Here is a 22,371-nt window from a genome sequence, read left to right on the forward strand (position 1 = left end):
GGTCAAGACTTGACTCTCTAGAAAAGGCTCTTAAGGATTTGACTCTAGGGTCTAGGGGTCAAAAACCCAAGTCCAAGGACAAGAAAAGTTTGGGTCACAAACCTAAGTCCCAAGTGGTCAAGCCCACTTATCATAGTGTTCCATTCGATTATGGAACAAAATCTAGGGCTAGGAAGACCACCACCAAGGTCACAAGGGGAGTCACCCCTAGAGTTGATCTTGATGAGTCCCAAATGACCAAGGCTTCAAAGCCTAAGAGGGTCATTAGGAGGGTTGCTAGGGAAGTCATCCCTAGTGAATATTTAGTGAACCCAATGAGCTCACATAGATATTGGGTTCCTAGGAGCATCTTCTCTATCCCATAGATGAGTTAGAGAGTGTCAACTCCAATTAGAAGGGTAGTTAACCTAACTTTGAGGAAATTGACACTCAAGGAGCATTTTCAAGGTTTTGATAACCTTTGAAAATGAAAAAGAATTATTATTTACTCCTTGAAGAGTAAATTGTGCCATATTTGAAAAATATCGATTTTAATCTTATTTGGCATAATTTAAGAAAACCTAGAGAAATACCATAATTGGGAGTTTGGTTTTCTCTTAGGGATATATGGGCAATCTAGGGTTAGATTTTAAGTTAGCTAAGGCTAAAGATACTTAGATAGGGAATTTAGGTATTTTATTTGTGCTAACTTGCCATGATTGGTTGCCATATGCCATGCCATGACATCATATTTAGTTTATTATCATTTGAAATGTCATGATAATGCTTAGGCTAGTTTATATGTCATGCTTTATTTAAGTTTTCAAACTTTATGCCATGACATCATGACATTGGCACATGTTTTTACTTATGATATCATTATATGTCATGTCATCATCTCTTGCATTATAATCAATGAAATTGATTTAAGGACAAACATATAATTTGATATTGAGATCAAATTGGTGTTTAGAAAATGCATGAGAACTTAGCCTAAGTTGACCTTAACCCATATCTCACATCAAATTGACTTGAATGTGGTTTGATACACCTTAGATGTGTGTGAGATATTAGGATCATGAGTTAGGATCAAGGTGCATTGTCCTTGTACCTAGATGACCCTAATTCAAAAAATTAAGGATCATAGGGAAAGCTTGTGTACAAGTCATGTACATCTAGCCCTAAGATTATGGTCCTAAATTCAAATGGTTTTAAAAGTATTTTAAAATTGATTTGAAAAACCTTGATGAATCTTTCCTAGTGATAGCATTCATCATTGAACATTGTGATACAAAGTTGAGTTAAACTTGAACGATTTCAAAGTTTTTGAACTTTTTATCAAGATTGAAAAATGGAAGTTATTTTCATAGAAAACTATTTTTCCATGATAGTATATGTTATGAGGAATGTATCCTCAAAATTTCATAATTTTTCGAATTTTTTGGAATTTTCTAGGAGTTTCTGAATTTCGGGAAGGAAATTTCAGAAATCTGCCTATCAGAGTTTGGATCGGTCTGGGGACCGATCCAGGTAAGTCCTGATCGGTCTGTGGACCGATCCAGTGAATTGGATCGGTCTGGTGACCGATCAGTGACGATCCAGTGCGATCAGTGAAGGGTGGATCGGTCTGGGGACCGATCCATGGGGTTTCTGATCGGTCTGGGGACCGATCAGAGCGTGCCAGTTTCTGATTTTCAGCTGTTGGTCTGAAATTTCAGCTGGAAGTTGGGTTTTGTGGATTTCTAAAGGTTTGGAACTCACAAAGACATTATTGGTGCAATGGTCAAGGGGGAGTTAACCTTTAGGGGGAGTTTTACCTAATTGTCAAGGGGGAGTTGACTTTTAGGGGGAGTTTTTACTCCTTAAGACTTTTGAGGATTAGTGATATGGGATTATCACTAAGTTGATTGTTGGATTTTAGTATCAAGGGGGAAATTAAGAGTTTCAATGAAAGGTATGGGACTTTCATTAGGAAGAAACTCTTGACCTTGATACCCTCCTTTTTCATTTTGATATATGTCAAAAAGGGGAGAGTGTTCATTGGAGAATTATTGGAGAAACCCAAGTTAGGTTATCGGGTTAACCTAAGCTAGGGGAAGAATGTCAAGGAATGTTCGAGGAAGAACATTGGAATTCTTTTTGATGTGTGTCAAAAAGGGGGAGAATTATTGGAGAACCCAAGTTAGGTTATCGGGTTAACCTAAGGGGAGAATGTCCAGAGAATGTTCAAGGAAAGAACATTGGACATTGGAAGATGGTTGGAAAACCTAAGTTAGGTTATCGGGTTAACCTAACTTGATTATGGGTTTTGTCAAACATCAAAAAGGGGAGATTGTTGGTGCAACCTTAGGTCAAGGTTGACCTGTTGACCGACTCGAGTTGACCTGACTCGAGTTGTATTTTGATGTTTGACTTAGGAAGATTGTTGGGGCAACCTTAGGTCAAGGTTGACCTAGTTGAGTTGCATGTTGATGTTTGACACTGTGGAAGAGTTGTATTCTTGATATGGGACAAGAATAGATGTTTTGGAGATTGGGCAACCGTAGGTCAAGGTCGACCTGGTTGACTGATTCGAAAAAGTCCAAGTATGGAGACTTGACGGAAAAGTCCAAGCAGGAGCTTGGCACTAGAAAATTCCAAGTATGGAGACTTGGCTGGAAAAGTCCAAGCAGGAGCTTGGCGGAAAGTCCAAGTATGGAGACTTGGCACGGAAAAGTCCAAGTATGGAGACTTGACTCGAAAAGTCCAAGTATGGAGACTTGCACGGAAAAGCCCAAGCGGGATGTTAGGCGGTGTGGAAAGTCCTAACTGGATGTTAGGCGGTTGAAAAGTCCCGGTGAGTGAAGCCAGCAAGGAGAAGTCCCGTGAGTGAAGCCAGGCAATTGGTGAATGAAGTGAGGCTGTGAAAATCCTAGTGAGTGAAGCTAGGTGAAAGTCCCGTGAGTGAAGCCGGCCAGGAAAATCCAGATGGATCAAGGGTGATCGGACATCCTGGTGATGGGAAGTCCAAGTAGGTCAGGAGTGACCGGATACTTGGTACGGAGAGAAAGTCTAAGTGGGTCAAAGGATTGACCGGACACTTGGGGAGTCCTAGCAGTCAAGGAGTGACCGGATGCTAGGCGCAATGTACCAACAGTCAAGATTGACCGGATGTTGGTTTGGACTTGGTTTGGGCGAAAACCATGAGTCGGATCGATCCGTGATCGATCCGGATATCATGAATATTCTCGATCGGTCGGTGACCGATCAAGAATACATCGTAGCATATCGTAGGATAACCGATCGGCCCGTGACCGATCGTGAGTCGATCGAGCCGAACAGAGCGAGGCGCAGAGGGCTGATCGGCCGGGACCGATCAGATAAAGCCCTGATCGGTCCCTAGACCGATCAGAGTTCTCTGATCGGCCTGGACCGATCAGAGGAGATCAGTTTTTTGTGTCCGATCCACACATAGTCCGATCGGTCCATGGACCGATCAGGAATCTAGCCGTTGCGACGCAACGGCTAGTTCTCTGCTCTTCTTCTTCGCAGGTATAAAAGAGGGCTACAGGACTTCGGTGATGCTGCTTCCTCTTCTTCCTACTGAGCTGCTGCTGTGCTCTTGAGCTTTGTTGAGTTCCGAAGCTTCGTGTGAGCTTCTTCGACTGGGTTCCTGCTGTTGTAGGCGTCTCGTGAAGTTGCTGCTTCAACCAGTCAACGAGAAGGCAAGCGTGTTTGTTTTACATTCATATTGTCTTGTGCTTCTTTGTATTTTGTGTACTTCTATCTTGCTGTTGCAAGAGTTATTGTGGCGAGGTTTCTCCACCCACAAGGAGTATATATTAGCCGGTTCTCCGGGAACTCATCCACCGACGGATTGATAGGCTTCGTCCACCTTACGGACACGCCGAGGAGTAGGAGTTTCATCTCCGAACCTCGTTACATCGCTGCGTCTAAGGTTTGATTTCTCCATTTACGTTTCTGTTGTTATTTTTCCGCTGCGCTAACCTGATTTGTAGAAAGAAACGAGTGATTTGGGGCGGCTATTCACACCCCCCTCTCTAGCCGCGTACGAAGAGATCCTAACAGTGATCAGCAAAGATGTGGTGTTTGACAAGAAAACTATGCTACAGTATACTCAAGAAGAAGGAAAGGAAACACCACAAAGTAACATGGAGAAAAATGTTTGCAGATGAAGCTAGAGACTCATAACTCCGGTGATTCTAGCTCAGAGCACACGGAGCATCGCACTATAGCTGGTGGCAAAATGAGATAAATCGTAAAATTACCCACCAGATTCGAAGACTTGGTATCTTAAGCCCTTATCACTAGTAGCGGAGACCCTACATCTTTTCAAGAGGTGATACACAGCTCTGAGAAAGACAGGTGGACGGGTGTTATTGCAGAGAAGATGGAGTTGTTGCATAAGAACCAAATGTGGGATCTAGTGAAACTTCCTGAAGGAGAGAAAGTTATAGGGTGCGGGTGGATATTCAAGAAGAAAGAAGCAATGTCAGAGGGAGAAGAAGTGAAGTTCAAGGCTCAGTTGATAGCAAAGAGGTATTCATAGAAAAAGAGGATTGACTATGAAAAAATTTTTTCTCCAGTGATAAGATATACGTCAATTAGAGCGGTGTTGGCTTTGGTGGCACATCACGATTTGCAGCTGGAGTAAATGGATGTGAACATAACATTTCTTCATAGAAATTTGGAGGAGCATATTTTTATGTCACAACCTGAGGGATTAACCAACCCGGACAAGAGCGATTGGTTTGCAAGTTGAAGAAATCACTCTATGGATTGAAATAATCTTGTAGGTGATGGTACAAACGTTTTGATTAATACATGATTTAAAATGGATATAGGAGATATGAGTATGACTACTGTATATATGTGAAGATCCTTGAAGATGAATCACTAATTTTCTTACTACTATACGTAGATGACATGTTCATTGTTATGAAGAAGATGAAAGAGGTTGACAAATTGAAGAGACTAGTGAGCAAGAAATTTGACATGAAAGATTTGGGAGAGACCAAGAATATTCTTGAGATGGAGATTCACAGGGATAGAGCTGTAAGGACATTATAGTTGTCTCAACATAACTATGTGGAGAAGGTGTTGGATAGGTTTAACATAAAGAATGCAAAGTCGGTGGGCACACCCCTGGCACATCACTTCAAGTTATCCAATATACAGTGTCCAAAGACGGATGATGAGATCCAAAAGATGTCAAAGGTTCATTATGCCAGTGCAGTTAGTTATCTGATGTATGTTATGGTTTGTACGAGACCAGATTTGGCGAAAGCAGTTAGTATGGTAAGCAAGTTTTTCTCAAATCCTGGTTGACCACATTGGGATGCAGTGAAGTGGATTTTCAGATACTTGAGAAATACAACTGATTATGACATCATGTTCAGTAAACAACCGGAAGATCATTCAGTTGCTGGGTACATAGATACGAACTATGCATGAGATTTAGATAACAGGAGGTCTACTACAGGATACGTGTTCATTGTGGTAGGAGGACCTATTTGTTAGAAATCTATGATGCAATCTATTGTTTCATTGTCTACTACGGAGTTAGAGTACATGATAGCAGTTAAAGTTGTAAAGGAAGCTTTATGGCTTATAGAGTTGGTCAGAGAATTATGTATTGAGCAAGGTGGAGTCAAGTTATTATGCGATAGTCAGAGTGCTATCTATCTAGCAAAGAATCAGGTGTATCATACGAGAACTAAGTACATTGACGTGAGGTTTCACAAGATCAGAGAGTTGATTGCTTCCGGAGAAATTCAACTTGAGAAGGTTCACACTGCAGACATGCTAACAAAGCTAGTGACCACAGAGAAGTTCAAGCATTGTTTGAACTTAATCCATATCTCTAGATGTTAGAGGAAGGAAGCTCATACCTAGAGATCTAGGTGGAGATTTATTCAGATACTAGTGTTCTTCGAAGGGATGAATATTCGCCAAGGTAGAGATTATTGACAGGTAGCCCATATTTGGATGAAGGTCAATGCAATAGATGATATGGAAGAAAAATTTGTTAAGATTTTTCATAATAAAATTCTGTTACAATTTTATATAACAGAATTTGGTTATATTTTTTATAACATAATTTTGTTGTGATTTTTCATAACAAAATTCTGTTATGATTTTACTGAGTCTGGGGTTTATAATTATTTATAGGGATCATTGTAAACTTATTGTACAACAAGAATAATTAGATGTGATTAACTTGTGTAGAGAGAATTCTAATAAAGCTTCGGCCCTTATGTGGAGTAGGCACCACGCCGAACCACGGTAACTCTTCTTCTTTCTCTTCTTCTTCTCCTTCCTCGTGTTTGCTCTCCTTTTGTCCGTATTTGTCTTGTTGCTCCACGCGATCTCTTTTCTCTCTTCCTCTTCTTACGCACGTTAGAGGTTGAGAGGTGTTGCCCTCTCTTTGCACAATAGTAACGAATACTAAATCGTAGTCATTGATTAAAAAAATGGTCAAATGATCTTAACTGTTGAAAAATATAGAACTACCGGTTCCAACAGTCCAATACTAAAAAAATATGATTGAATCGGTAGTTCGAAATGACGATTAACCATTGATTGGCAATTTTTGGAGAGGTTTAATTGTAGCCGCCTCGATACTTGGCCGGGTCGAATATGATTTTTGAACCAAAAATAGGTCAATAGGTAGCTAGCTCATTGACCCGATTCTAGGTCTAGGATGAGTTTGGTTCGGACTCGTCCCGGAGTCGGGTGGGTCTATTACCATCATGTTAAACTTTGTAGACTCAAAAATGACACTTTTTGTAATTGGCACTAAATATCCAGTTTACACCGATTAATCATGGGGTGATTGGATCGATCCTATAGAAGTTTTCTACCGACCACCAAGGTAAATCGGGAAGCACTCGTAGCAGCTGCCTTATTAGCTCAGTGTTATTAGGTTAATCGCCCATTAAGAAAATCCATCCGTTAATTTATCAAAGTTGAAACTCAATCATATATACCTAAAAAATTGAGAAGACATTCTGTCATTGTACCATTGTCCAGGAAAAAAATGACACATTTGAAGTAAAAAGTAATATCACTCACCTTAAATGGCCCAATATCGCCGGTCTCACAGTAAGATACAAGCAAGTAAATTGTGGAAGATATTTTTATTGAAACGAATTTATAATTCGTATATTGTGTTTGTACACCCCTTTCTGCATTTTAAAATTAAAATTTTATTTTATGATTTAATAATTAAATCAAATGAGTGTTCATATGAATTTATCAAAACAAATATAAGCATAATTTTTAATTTAAGTATGCATTAGAATCTAAACATACAAGCAAGATTCTGAATGCATATCCAAGATAAAATATCAAGTGATTGATTTATCTAATACCAATTATATATTTTTTTATTTAGACAAACAAAAATATCTAATTCAACCATACTAGATCATTCAAGTATGACCTAAATAAAACTATTAACATAAACATCAATAAACATATGAATCAAAATATCAGTAAAAGCATACCTCCCAAACAACATTTGTTTAGAGATGACACTAAGTATTCCAAATTTAGCGAAATAGCTCTTTGTCGTTTGTCTTGAACTCGTGTTTTCTCCGTCTAATCCGGTCTACAATCGGAGTCACCTTTCCAACACTTAATTACACTAGAGATCAAGTGCCCTTTTTAATCAAGACAGTAGAAAAATCTTTCTCAAAGATGAGGGAGATGCTGCCCAATTACCCTTTCACAAGGGGTTGTCCAAAGAACCCTCAACAATGGGCCACAACTATAGAAAAATTTGCAAGGTGACGGGCGACAACTACAGAAAGAACCCTCAACTCAAAGAGAGAAGCAACAATAAGGAGATGAGTCTATTGTGATAGAAGAAAGGGAAGAAGATCTCTATCTTCTTTCTTTGAGAGGGGTCGTCGAAATTCTCCAAGGAGATGATGATGATGAGATGGCTATCAAAACTCCAAGAAGAAGATGAAGAGATGGTTGTCGAAACTCTAAGGAGAAGATGAAGAGATGGTTGTCGAAACTCTAAGGAGAAGATGAAGAGATGGTTGTCGAAACTCTAAGGAGAAGATGAAGAGATGGTTGTCTAAAACTCTAAGGGTGCATTTGGTTTAAGTTATCATGTATTACCTTGGTTATGTGATTACCAGATTATGGAGAATAAAACATAACCAAATGTTATTTGGTTCAACATAGGTAATGCACCAAAAATTTATTTATTTAAAAATTTTAATGAATAATTTCAGTTATTTATGATTTACCATGTTTGGATTGTAATCCAAACCATATTTATTATTATCTCTATATTTATTATTACTACTATATTTATAATAATATATTATCATATTCATGATAATATGTTATCATATTTATGATAATATATTGTCATATTTATCATTATAATTTTATATATATTATTTTGACAATATATATAAATAGAAGAGTTAGCTTTTGATAATTAATCAATATATCTTCTATTTGTTCGTCTTTCTATTCTTTCTTCCCTCTGTATGTTACCATATTATGTATTTTAACATATATTAGAGTTATGATCATCTCTTGGTTCTTTTTCCTTCCAAAAAAAATCCTCTCCTCGCTACTGGCTTCCCAGTCTCTTCTCTTTCTCGGAGGTCTGTCTTTTCACTGACAACAATCCTCTCCTTATTGTCCTACTTTTTCTTCCTTATCGGCAGCTTTCTATAATGCATCTCATCGTTTTGTTTTTCTCGTAAAGGAATTAGGATTTCTGTCCTTTTATTTTTTTTTCTCCTTTTCTTAGGTGCTTTACTTGAAAAAAAACATAAACAAAAAAAAATCTGCTCTTTATTTCTCTATTTCATTTTCTCCTATGTTCCACCATGCAACGGATTCCTTTTATCTCTCGTCAAGAATCGAAGCTTCTCTTCCACCATACACCTTCTTATTCCTCTTTTCTGTTTTTTTTTTCTAGCAGCTCCCTCAAGAAGAGCAAGCACTTTCTCAAGAGAAGCACCTTGCCATTTTTGTTTCCCTTTCTTTGCTGTTTCCTTCTCAAAAATAGCCCGCAGTTATTTTCTCTTTCCTTTCCTCATTCCCCTTCTCCATTCCTGCTCTCGTATTTTCTTTCACCTTTTATTCTCTTATTTTTCTAGACATCTTTTTCTTGTAAGCAAGAGAAGTACCTCTTCTTCTTGTCTTTGCCAATGTTCATCTCCCTCCAAATCAATTATATTTGCCTCTTCATCAACAACAAGCTTCAATCCATGGTTCCTCTTCCCTCTGTTTTTTTTTTTGTTTTTTCTCTATTTCCAAAAAAAAATATCACCATTCTCTCTCTTTTATTTTCCTTTTTATTCTCTTTTTTCTTACTTTTTAGTTTTTACCAAAATATTTTACTAAAAAAATTTCTTCTTAATATTTTTCTCTCAAAATCAGCAACAAGTCCCTATTCCTATCCTCTGTTCTTCTCCTTCTTATTTTCTTCTTTCTTCTTTTAAGAAATCCAACCGTTTCAGTAGTCAAGGTTTAATCCCTCCTTTTTTTTTTCTCTCTTATTTTTCTCGTAGCAAGAGCAATATCATTTTCTTTCTTCTTAATTTCAAGGACATCAAGTTTCATATCTCTTTTTATCTTCCTCTCTCTTTCTTCTCCTTCTCTTCCTCCTCTCCTCTTTTACAACAACATGTTCATTATAGCTATCTTTCCTCCACGACAATTGTTTCTTTTTAGCCCTCTTCTGGCAGGCCAACTAACAAGTTTTTTCCAGATTTTGCTCCGCACACAATAGCGGATTTTCTTCCTCTACTCCAGTATATTCAGCCACCAAAATATAGTTTTCTCTCTCTGTTGCACTTATTCTGACGACAGATTAGATTCCAGCCTTCAAACAACAATTCCTCATCTCCTTCTAGTTGTTGTCTTCTTTCAAAGACAAAGTTCAAAAAATTTGGCATATCGTTGATTGTACTGGTGGTTTTTGTTCTAGAAAATTTGATTAGTTATTGGCAATCAAACTCAACGTTCGATATCTCCCGTAGAGTTTGTCAGGAGTAATGACAACAAAAATAGCAGTTTAGGAGATTGATTTCAATTACCTATGATTTATCATGTTTGGATTGCAATCCAAACCATATTTATCATTATTTCTATATTTACTATTATCATATTTATGATAATATATTACTATATTCATGCTAATATGACTAATCAATAATAAAGAAGTAATTGTCCTCTATTTGTTCGTCTCTCTATTCTTTCCTATGTCCATATACTTTCACATTATGTATTTCAACAAAAACTACTCCTTGGAGCAGATTTCTTGATCAAAGAAGGGAAACCTCTTTTTTCCCTTCCTTTTGAGGGCCACTGAAAATCTCCAAAAGGAATGGAGGTGTGGGGGGAGTGGAGAAAGTGACGTATATGGTGAAAAATCAGTCCTTGTGATACATTAAACCAAACCTTTATTTTCTTCTCATAATAGTTAATGTGATTATAATGGACTTGAGCTTTCTACGCCCATTATATCTCTTCCATCTTAACCCATTGGGATGTAGAACTTTGAATTCAATTATGTGAGTCCATCATAATCATATCAATGATCCAAATTTGCCAATGTAACAAGCACACTTACTATTATGACAACACAAATTTGATTTGTAAATTCTGTGTGGAACTCCTCCACTCTGCTTGTATCAATTGACCAGAAATCACTCATAAACTCTTTTATAAGTCTAGCATTTGATCATATCAAACTTTATTTGTCAAATCCAACTATTTGAATTTTACTTTCTCAATGGGAAATAGTGAAATCAATACTCATGTGACCCTCAATGGTTTAGAGATACAGCTAGCTGTGAGTTTACAACTCTTTGTGATTTAGGACTATGCTCTTCCTTTATTCGAGCATACCTTTAATAACTCTATCCTATAATCAATTGCATAATTATAATGATGCTAGGACTAATTTCAATTAGCACCCAATAAATCATGGTATAAGAGTGTCTAGTAGCACCACCGCATGACTTCCTAGATATCACTAATAATGTCTACAAGTGTTGGATCGTTACATACGTGAGAGGGAGAGGGGGTGAATCACGTGGTTTTAAAACTTTTCTTTTTAAACCTTTTTAAAAACAAAGCACGTGCAGCGGAACAAAAAAAAAAGAAACGAGAAAGCATAAGAACTCAAGCAGTTTTATTTTGTTCGGAGCATTTGGTGACTCCTACTCCAAGACTCAGGTTCCTTGGACCTATCGATAGATAATCCACTAATAGCCTCTTCTGGAATCGCCGGAAGAGGAAATTGAATACAAACGTATAAAGGGCAGTGTAATAGCCTATATTTCCTTTAATAATATAAATGAATAACTTAATTTAAATGTTACCAATATCCGAAGTAGAAGTGGAATAGCTCATGTGTTGGTGACGATCTATCTGTTGTAGTCGGGTGTGGCAGTGTAGTAGCAAAGCAGCAGCGTGGAGTCGAAGCAGTCAGAATGTTGAATGAACGCGTAGAAGCTTGTAGAAGAGTTGTGTGTGAAGCACTGGTCGAAACTTTCTTTTATTGAGCGTTGAAGGCGCCTTCCATCCAGTAAGTTTTATCCCGAACAGCTCATCTATTATCATCAATGAAGTCCAATTTTATCCGATTGAAGGTGCCTTCCAAGCTCTCGAAAGTGCCTTCTATAGCCCTGTCCAAGGCGCCTTTCTTTGTATGGAAGGTACCTCGGGTACTGTTCACTCGAGGCATTTTGTGCTCCTTTTGTCCTGTAAAATATGTTAGTACAACACAAAATATCTAACATGTAAAATAAAGTTAGCACAATAATAAGGTAGCAGTAATAATTAGATCATGTCTCTCCGAAATTAGGATTTAGTCATGGTCTCAATTTAGGTTTCCGAAATGAACCTAAATTGGACATGCGCCAAACGTCTTCAAATGGGACTCATTCTCACCGGATCACTCTCCTCCAGTGCTTACCTTACTTACCTTGTAGAATCGCTTGACTCTACCTTGGTCCACTAGGTCTTTCCGCTAGTTGTCAGGTCTGTAGACCCAACTAGACTTCGGCCAGCTATCAAGTCCCACGGACCCAACAGGACTTTCTGTCAGATATTGAGTTACTCCTTGACCTATCTAGACTTCTACACCAACTATTAGATTCTCTAGACCTAGCTAGATTTCAGCCTAGTGTCAGATCAGACCAGTCAAGTCCTGCACACTCAGTAGAAAGGTTAGATCATAACACATCTAACTTTAATCCACTTATGATTCATCAAAACTTATGTTTGACTGCACCAACAATAAGAACCAGTTGATTATAGTTAGCATACGATCTGGTCCCTTCATCTAATATATCCCGGTCGAATCTACAATCATTGGTACATCGATGGTTGCATATTGATTCAACAGTCATATAATATATCTTATAGTGACATTGCATGTACAACTAGGAAACTTCTTTTCTAAAGCATATTTTATAGCTCTAATCAGAGACTTCATATACTATAAAAACAATATATTGCATAGGATATTCGCACTCGTAAGTGTCTGGTAAATCCCCGATTATAATACATTGGCTCCTATATATTTCGTTACTACATTCAATCTCATCACTTAATGACCCTAATTGAGTAGGTAAATAAGTCAAAGTGCAACCCCAACATATAGAGTCTTAGTGTTGTCTCGGATTATAAGGACTACTAGTGTACAATCACAATCAAAGACTTATCCGTTCGATAAATAATAACTACTTAGAAAGTTCATGTGAGGATTGTTCGATGAACTCATCCGTATGAGCATCCATTTGTATATTTTAACATCTCTATGTCTTTACCCATTAAATATGGTACACTACATCACAGATACTAGTGTCTAACTCAAGTGACCTTTTATCCTTTTTTATTAAGTGTAATTGATTAAGAACATGTTTAAAATATAAAGTGAATATTAATGTATTTCATGATTACCATTAGATGTACTACCACGTCTCACTATATTATATTCAAAACCTTTATCTATGTATTTAGTATGAGTATAAAGATAAAGTAAATAAATATCCAACTAAATTGAATTATATTAAAATAAAAATTAATTATTTACAAAAGTTAATAAAATCCTAACCACTTTTCATGATATCTACTCTAATAATTTTATCTTAGCACAGTGACTCTTTATATGAGAGAGGTCAAGTGCCCAATGAAAAATTTTGTAACGCTAAAAAATTGTCTAAAGATTTAAATATTCATATCAACTGAGTCAATCTGTCCAATTTTAAAAAAAATGATACATTTCATACTATAAAGCGGCGACAAGGACTAAAGGTGCAAATGAATCGAACCGGTTCATGAGTATTTCGAATCGCCTCGAAAAATATTCGATTCATATTTAAAATTATTTAATTCTAACTGAAGTCAAACATATTCGAATATTTTTTTCGAACCAAATCGAACTTATACTATTTTGTTTAATTATTCATGAGTCGAACTTGGTCACATTCTAATTATTTTTATACCATTTTAATTTAAATATATTTAAATTAAAATTTAAATAATTTGAACCGAATTTAAATTTAAATATATTCGAATCAAAATTTAAATCATTCCAATGAAACTTAAATTTAAATATTATTTTAAATTAAGTTCAAACTAAAATTATTTATTTTTTTCAACTTCAAATTAAATTTCAAAATATATATATACAGGAGTCAGGACTGATGTCAAATGCCACCAATCAAATCCAATTTCGAAAAAGACGAATATCATGTGCAAAGCATAGCATGCGCGTCGCACATGGCTATCATATGCCTTTTGCTGGCACGAATAATGTGCATCCATTTAATAAAGGAAAGTATAATTCGTACAAGTCTATGGAGAAAAAAAAAATAGATTGGAAGATCTAATGCCCAGTTTGCCATCTCCAACAATAAGATCTACGGTACAAATCCAGCTCTCAAATCGAAGCAAGAGAGAGTGTTATCTATGAAAATGAATGAACCATGTCTATACTTATGGAGTATGCGATATCTCTCCCTCTTTACCTTTTGTGTTTTTTCCCTCCGAAAAACTTCGTCTGTCAATCTGAGAAAGAGTAGAGGAAATAATTACACGGCGAGCACCAGCACCGCCATAGCGGCCACGGAGGCGGCGAGCCACCGTCCGCTTGAGCCGGCTCTGAAGGCGGCATTATCCGCAGCCGCCTCGTCCGACGGGGCCTCGTTCGGCCCCGCCACTGAGTCTGCGGCGCCGTGCTTGTGCTTTTTGGAGGCGGCAGGCGCGTCTGCGGGGACGTCGGCGGCATCCTCGGGCTTGAAGAGCTCCCGCGGCTGGAGGACCTTGTCGACTGCATATACGGCGACGGGATCCTGGTCGATGAGGGTGGAGGTGATGGTAGCGGTCACGAGGTGGGTCTTGACGGTGATTGCGTCGCCGTCGCTACCCACGGTGTACTTGTACTTCTTGTCGTGGGTGTCGGTGGCGAGCGTGGCGAAGGCACCGTTGTTGGTCTTGAGGAGCTGCTGCGAGTAGTAGAAAGGCGTGCCGTGGTAGAGGAGGAGGGAGGCTTTGCCCGGGGCGGTGAGGTTCTTGTATTTCTCGGCGAAGGCTCTGACCGCGGCGTCGATGGGGCAGAAGACGGTGAGGCCGACGTCGAGGTTGGACTCGAAGGTTTTGAGGACGTCCGGCGTGGCGAGGAGCAGATTAGCGAATTCTCGGCAGCCCTTGCGGGACATGAGGTCGGTGAGATTGACTGCGGCCAGCGGCGCGACAGGGGCCTCCGCCTCGGGGGAGGACATGATCGAGCTCACCTGGAGGATCGAGAGATTGTAGGGCATCTCCTTTATGGATTTGACGAAGGCGACTGGCGGCGCGCCGCCCGCGTCCTCGGAGAAAAAGGTGACCCTGCCCTTGCTGTGCTCGGTGATGTTGATGAAGCCGGTAGTCCCGATGGCGCGTCCGGAGGACTGGAAGACGGAGGAGGCGAGGGTGGAGCCATGGGTGAGCTGATGGAGCTTCTTGGAGCCGTAGTAATCGGTGAGAACGTGGAGAGCGAGCACGTTGCGGAGGGTGAGGATGGAGAAATGCCTCGCGAGGAGATCGGCCATGCCTGAGTTATCTACGGCGAGAACCGTTATGGTCAGCCGGCGGTTGATCTCGTTGGCCAGCCGAGTCACGGTGAGGTAATGGTTAAAGGTGGAGAACTCCGGGTGGTCCGCCAGTATCCTGGTGATGTTGTAGCCGCGAGCCACCGGGGCCTCTAAGGCCACCAAAAGCACTACGAAAGCGGCGGCTAAGGCAGTGGGGAGAGCTCGCCGCATTGTTAATGCTGCTTAATTCTGCCACACCGTCTCCGGCGAGAAAGAAAAGAAGCAGCTGTAAGTTTGTGCGGTGAGTGGGGAGGCAGCAGCGGCAAGAGCTAAGTAGTCAGGACAGCGCTGGCACGAAGCAAAGAAGCCCTTGCTAATCCTCATTATTTACGAGTACTACCCTTTCCAGGTTGGGTCTCCATCCCACTCTACAACCATTGTTTCATATTTTTTTTAAAAAAATAATAATAATGCCCTATCAATTTACTTAGCACAAGTTAGACTACGCGATAATAATTGAATCCGATTGCATTTTGCATGTGTGGGAACAGCGAAACGGGGTAGGAAAAAATCTTTATTGCGGTTAAGGTGTCAAGGGAAATTAGCTTTGACATCCCACCTAATGAAATTATAGGCATTACAAGTTGTATTTATTTATTTATTTATTTATTCATCTTTAAAGATAAAGCAGGAATTTACGTGATGCCTTCGAGCGAGTGTCGGCAAAAAGACAGGGTGGTTAATTAGAAAAATGAAGCGCGAGTTAAATATGTTAATTATTCGTTCCGTCAACGAAGTGGCAAAAGCGTAATTATAAGTTAAATGCGGGCGTTGAGCCGCCAAGATATATTTACATATTCTGATAGATCCGAATCCAGATCGAATCCGATCCGAGTACTTGGTTGCTGAGCTGGCACGTAATAAATAAGTTGTGATGATAATGGAGTGGGCGTTGGGTCACCCCTTTCTTGTTTTCCTCCTTAATCCTACTGTCATCAACTTTCTTACGAGGAACAAAAATACGACGCGAAATATTAATAGTATTATTTTTGTTTTATTAAAACATATTTAAAATATTAGTTTATGCATCAAATTCCTCTTGATTTGTCCACAAGTGAAATTAATTAATACACGATCAGTTTAGTTTTTTCTACCAACACACACTAAATTGTTCGTAGCTTCATCTGGTATCCTTTGTTTTTGGTTTTTTGTGAAACTGGCTGAATCAGTGGGCCTGGCATGGTCTCAAACAGTAGTGAAATAGCAAGAACAAGTTGAGAATGGGACGGCCATAACTGGCAGCATGATACGACTGGGATTATGCTAATTAAGAAGTATAGGCTTATTAGTGTGATCATTTGTAACTTGTAAGACATGAATGCTACTTGTGAATTGACAAAGCGTCAGGATTTCTTAAAAGCTTTGAAATGGAGAATCGTATATATATAATAAAGCTCCAAAATGGAGTTGGTGAGCTGTCCAATTCACTAAAATCTAGGTAGAGTGAAGTATTCGGTTAAAATTAAATTTGAACCCAATTAACATAAATTGATATTTTTTAATCGATTTAACTTTTTAATAAAACAATAAAATATTAGTTAATTTGATAAAAAAAATTAAATAAATTTAATTATTTAACAATGACGGATTTAATCAAAATTGATTTTTTTTAATAGTGATCATGGGAGATTTATATTTAGTTTTTTTATTTCAATTTTTTTGGTTTAATCAAATATGAAATTTATAAATCAAAATCAAACTAAATTAATTAAAAAATTAATTATTTATAAAAAAATCTGAAACACGGAAGTAAATGAACTAAAATTTTAAATTTGACCGATTTATTAATTAACTTTTACTCACTCTTGCATCTAGAAACATGGCAATGACATGTTATCTAAGTAAACTTTTTCCCATTGCAAAGTGAATTCACGTTAAGATTCATTGTGAGTTTTTTTAAATATAAATAGAGTCGGTCTTTATTGTTTAAAGATCTGGAGTAAAACTATAAATAATATTCTAATTTTATCTTTAGAGCGTTGTTTCTTCTAAAAAAACTTTTACATAATCATTTATAGAATATATCCATCTAAATAAGTATAGGAACTCATTTAAAGTGTTTCGTGGTATACTTCTAAAAATAAAAACATCAATAATAATATCATATTCAATATTTTTCAAAATATTATTTTCGATTCATTAAATTACTAATCTATCTTGAATCATTGTAATCCGTAAATAAGATGTTACATTGATCATTGATGCTAAATGATTCTGTCCGAGCGCTGAGTCGACGGACGCTGGGGACGTGGCACGCTCTGCTATCTCCGACTGGTGGTGTAGATCTCCGGCGAACCTGCAAAGAAGCCGAGCCGGAAGGGGTTTCCCGGTGACGGCCCTCCGACGCTCAAGTCAGGCAACGAGAGAAGCAACGTAACTGTGGCTATAGTAGAGATTTGCGCATACCTTTGTCGACGTCTGGGGTCCTTATATAGGACCCTGGGGAAGCACGGGCATGCTTCCCGATGCGTGCACGCTTCCCCAAACATACATTAACGAGCGTGTGGCAGAAAAGTACCTCTAGCGTCATTCCACAATCGTCCGAGCATATCGCGGATGTGACGGTGGAAGCTTCCACCGTACGATCCTGTGTACGGCTCGGCCACCAACTCTGTTGTTTGTCGGCGGCAGACGTCTCGAGGATGATGTTATCCCCTGCCTCCTTTGTCCTCTTACGCTTCTTGTCTGTTCTGGGCCGAGCGGTTAGGTCACTCGGCGGGCATATCACTCTGCCTTGGTTGTATGCTTGGATGAGATTGCTCCTGCCTGACTTTGTTGTCTTGTGCCCCAGCCGAACGAACAGCCCGATTGGCCCTAAAACCATTTTACCTTGAGCATCGGAAACCCGACCCCTAGTCGGGTTGTCTTTTATTCCACAGGGTATTCCAGGCCGGTCGGCCTACTTCATCCGGTCGGTCAGCCAGAAATGTCCGGTCGGTCGGCTTGCTTCGTCCGGTCGGTTATGTCTCAGGGTTGAATCTCCTGACCCTTGACCTCCACGTGTCGTTGACCTTCCGCCAACGAGGGTCCCCCGTCCTTATCACCGGATCACATGCCTCCCCTTCAAGTCTAGTCGAAGGAGGCTCTAAGTCCGACTGACTGGACTATGAGTTCGGTCGAGCGACATTCACTTTGCCGCTCCTAAAAGTGTATTCCCGATCGGCTCTAGGAGGCCCCTTCGGCCGATCGGCGAGTTGATGGCTATGCCTTGTAGATTTGATTTCCATTCGCTGCTTGTTACGATACTGTTTTGGGGGCGGTCGGAGTCGTCGGGTCTCCTCGGAATTCATGCCAATCCTCATTAAGCTGTCTACGCGCGAGTAATGGCGCTCATTAAATGTCGCCCAATCGCTGATCGCCACCTGGCAAATCCGCCATCATCGTACGGCGAGGGCATCAGCTTCGATTGGACAGGCATCGGTTCAAATCCGACGGTCCGATGTCAGCGCTCCTTTCGATGACCTGGATCGGACGGTTGTGGTGGACCGAGCCCGGAGTTTATGAAGCGCCGACTCAGGTTTCTCTTCCATCGTTCCTGCCTTCGTGTCTTTGGTGCTTCCTCCCGTGTTCAGCTTCCCGGCATTCACTTGTCTCGGTGCTCCGACGAACTTCTGCCCCCTCCTTTACGCTTCGCTCCCCGTAAGCCTTCTCCTATCTCTGCTTTCTTCCGTTTTCTCCCTTCTGGTGGCCTTCACACCCATACGATATAGTTTCGATCCTCTTAGTCAACCCTTTCATTTTTCTTTCCTCGGTCCTTCCTTCCTTGCTACTGTTCCGGCGATGGCTAGCACCTCGCAGCCTTCTGATCCTCCTCCTGGCCTATGGTATATGACCATGGTAAGCCAGTTTGACGAGACTGACGCGGGACGCTTCCTTAACGAATTTGAACTCCCTCTTGACCATAGACTAGTTTTAGCCACCTCTTCCGATCGGCCTCACAATCCGCCGATTGGCACTGTTTGCTTCTTCCGCGACCAATTTGTGGTCGGTCTGCGCTTCCCCCTACATCCTTTTATCCGGGAGGTTTGTAATTATTTCCGCATCCCGCTCGGCCAACTTGTCCCCAACTCTTTTAGGTTATTGTGCGGCGTAGTAATCCTTTTCAAGCTGCACGGCATTCCCTTAGTCCCCAAATTTTCCACTACTTTTACTATCCCAAACAGTCCGAGTGGAGTACTTTCCTCTTCCAATTGCGGATCGGCCTCGTCTTCTTCGATAAGATGCCGACCTCGAACAAGCACTGGAAGGAAAATTTTTTTTACCTTCGCTTTCCCGAACTGCCATCCTTTCGCACCCAATGGCAGACCACCGTGCCGAACCCGCCTGACCTCGGTAAATACAAGAGCCAGCCGGATTATCTCCAAGCAACCAATCTACTGGCCGACCAGAGGTTCAGTATCGATAAACTACTTCACGAGGGGGTGTTGTACATATTAGGCTTGAGCCCGATCCGAAAGAAGCTTCCGAGCAGCATGGGTAAGCACTTTCCTTGTCCTTTTTCCTTTTGGTCTAACTGATTTATTCTTCTGTTATGCAGCTGACATCATGTGGCGCGCCAAGGTTGCTGATCGGCTAAAGTTGAAGGCTGCCAAAATTGAGGCGGTGGCAGCCAAGGAGATGGCCGATCGAGGCATCGAGCCGGTCGGCTTGCATGAGGGCGAAAGCGAAGGAACCCCAACTGAGGCCCGAGAGTCTGTCGTTCAGGTCCCTGCAACTGGAGCGGCCGGGGATGCTATCTCTTCGACCGGTCAGCAGCCTACGTCAGAGGATGCGAAGCGGTCGGCCGGCGATTCCCCACTGATAATACGCAAGCTACGCCGAACGGCCATTACGCATGCGGAGCCGGTGATTGGGCCAGTCGACGCCCCCTTAGAGGCAATCAACCCACTACCCACCGCACATGAGGCCATCTCGTCTGATCGGACTCCCTCCCAGCTCGACCAGCCAGCAGCTTCAATTGGGGTGCAACCCGTTAGTTCTTTGCCCCGGGTTCGCCTTCGGCTCAAGCGCTCGGACATTATTTTTCGGCTCAAGCGCTCGGACATTATTTCTGCGCCGCTCAGCGAGTCCTCCAGCCGAGCCGTTTCTTCTCAATCCGATCCGAGCGGTCGTCGAGTGATCAAGTTCGTTCTCCGTCTTCCCACCGAGGAGTTCCTTTTGGCGGCGGATCAACCTACTGCACCTGAGCATCAAGTTACCATCCGAGGGTCGCTTGCCAAGACGTGGGAAGATGTCAGGGCTCTAGTTGCCCTGATGACTCCCGGTCAGCTAGCGGACAGCCATATGCAGCAAGCCATCGGGGTATGTTTCTTAACATGCTATTACGACGACTTCACCAGGTTCCTGACATTATCTCATCCGAACGCAGCAATGGGTGGAGAGCATTGTGGTCAGCAATCGTCTGGCCAAACTGGAGGAGGAGTTGAAGAAACTCCAAATTTCTGGAGGGACGCTGGCTGAGGGGCCCTCGTATGCTACGCTTAGGTCTGAGCTGACCCAGACAGAAAAACTGCTAGCGACCGAGCGGCACAAGTCTTCCGGCCTAGAAGCCAGGGTCGCTGGACTCGAAGTCCAAGTCAATCCCATGACCACCAGATCACTGTGGCCACCAACAGAAAAAATAGGGTCGTTGCTGATCTGGACGCGATGAAGGTGCTGTTAGAGTGTATACTAAAAGCCTAGCTTTTGGTATAAACATTTATCTAGAAATAAGAATCACATTGGTCAAATGTCTACATTTATGATAAATGTAGTTGTTCGATTAATTTATATTGTAGATAACATGGTGTGTGGTGTCACACACAGAGGATCATGTTATCAGTACCTTATAAATTATAAACATTAGCTCACGACCATAATGGAAAGGAACAAACCATTGGAAGGTCGTAGTGTAATTAGGTATTAGTTTATCTTAACTATATAATTACACTAGTACACTTAGAGTGTATTGAGTAGGACCATTTGAGGTCGTTCCTTTTGTACTGACTTTATGAAGGAACAAAGACCTCAGTTATTATGGAAGTGTGTGCTCTTAATCCTAATATAATAACAAGCACATATATTTGATATTTATTTCTTTAATTTATCAATGGGTGAGATTTAGTTCGATAAATCAATAAGCCCGATAAATTGGGAAATGATATCACTTATAGTGTGTGTTGTTGATTATAGAAGGAAACTGTGTCCTAGTGATCTAGGTTGAGAATGTCCCCAAGAGGAGCTCATAAGGATTGTCATGTTAAACCCTGCAGGTGGACTTAGTCCGACATGACGATGAAGTTGAGTGATACTACTCTTTGAGCTAGATATTAATTAAGTGAGTTGTCAGTAACTTACTTAATTAGTGGACATTTGTTATCTTAAACACAGGGAGACTAACACACTCATAATAAGCAGGAGCCCAAAATGTAGTTTGGGATTGGTGCGGTAGTTCAATAATAGTTTTTTAGTGGAATGAATTATTATTGATGAAATTAAGTTGTGTGTTCGGGGTGAACACGGGATGCTTAATTTCATCGGGAGACCAAAACCAATTCCTCCTCTCGGTCCCTATCGTAGCCTCTAGTATATAGAGATTTATACCCACCGCATACCCACCTTCTTACCCATCAATGGGTGGCCAAGCTAGCTTGGAACCCAAGCTAGGGCCGGCCAAGACCAAGGGATGAGGTGGTCGGCCAAAGCTTGGGTCCCAAGCTTGGTGTGGCCGACCATAATATTAAAAGGATTTTATTAAAATTATTTCTTATGCGGATATCATGATTTTAAAGAGAGTTTAAAAATTAAAATTTCCTTTTATAACTTTCTACAAAAGATTAAGAGAAGAGATTAATCTCTTTCCTTATTTGTAGATTAAAAGGATGGTTTTAATTTTTAAAAACTTTCCTTATTTGTAAATCATCTACATGTTTAAAAGAGAGTTTAAAATTTGAAATCTTTCCTTATTTGTTGATTAAAGGAGGATTTTAAATTTTAAGAAAACTTTCCTTTTTAACCATGTTCATGATTTAAAAGAAAGTTTAAAAATTAATAATTCTCTTTTATTAGTTTCTACAAAAGATTGAGAAAAGATTTGATATCTTTCCTTATTTGTAGATTAAAAGAGATTTTAATTTTTAGAGATAACTTTCTTTTTATCCACATGTTTAAAAGAAAGATTTTAATTTATTAAATTTCCTTTTTAAACCAATCATGAAGGAATTAAATTATTGGAGAAATTTTATAAATTTCTGGAGACAAATTAGGAAGTTTTAATTAATTAAAACTC

The 22,371-nt window shown here is 40.1% G+C and overlaps 1 protein-coding gene across 1 annotated transcript; it reads right to left on the minus strand.

Moving 5' to 3' along the window:
- Positions 1 to 13,849: 13,849 nt before the first annotated feature.
- On the minus strand, positions 13,850 to 15,345 carry LOC121981808 (fasciclin-like arabinogalactan protein 2). Its single transcript, XM_042534547.1, has one exon. It carries the CDS (start codon positions 15,273 to 15,275, stop codon positions 14,064 to 14,066), a length of 1,212 nt encoding a protein of 403 aa, XP_042390481.1. The 5' UTR covers positions 15,276 to 15,345; the 3' UTR covers positions 13,850 to 14,063.
- Positions 15,346 to 22,371: the final 7,026 nt, after the last annotated feature.

Source organism: Zingiber officinale, chromosome 1B, assembly GCF_018446385.1.
Source record: "Zingiber officinale cultivar Zhangliang chromosome 1B, Zo_v1.1, whole genome shotgun sequence".
Taxonomy (NCBI): domain Eukaryota; kingdom Viridiplantae; phylum Streptophyta; class Magnoliopsida; order Zingiberales; family Zingiberaceae; genus Zingiber; species Zingiber officinale.

Excerpts from the sequence above, each read along its gene's own strand:
- LOC121981808 (XM_042534547.1), bottom strand. The coding sequence starts at position 15,275 with ATGCGGCGAGCTCTCCCCACTGCCTTAGCCGCCGCTTTCGTAGTGCTT.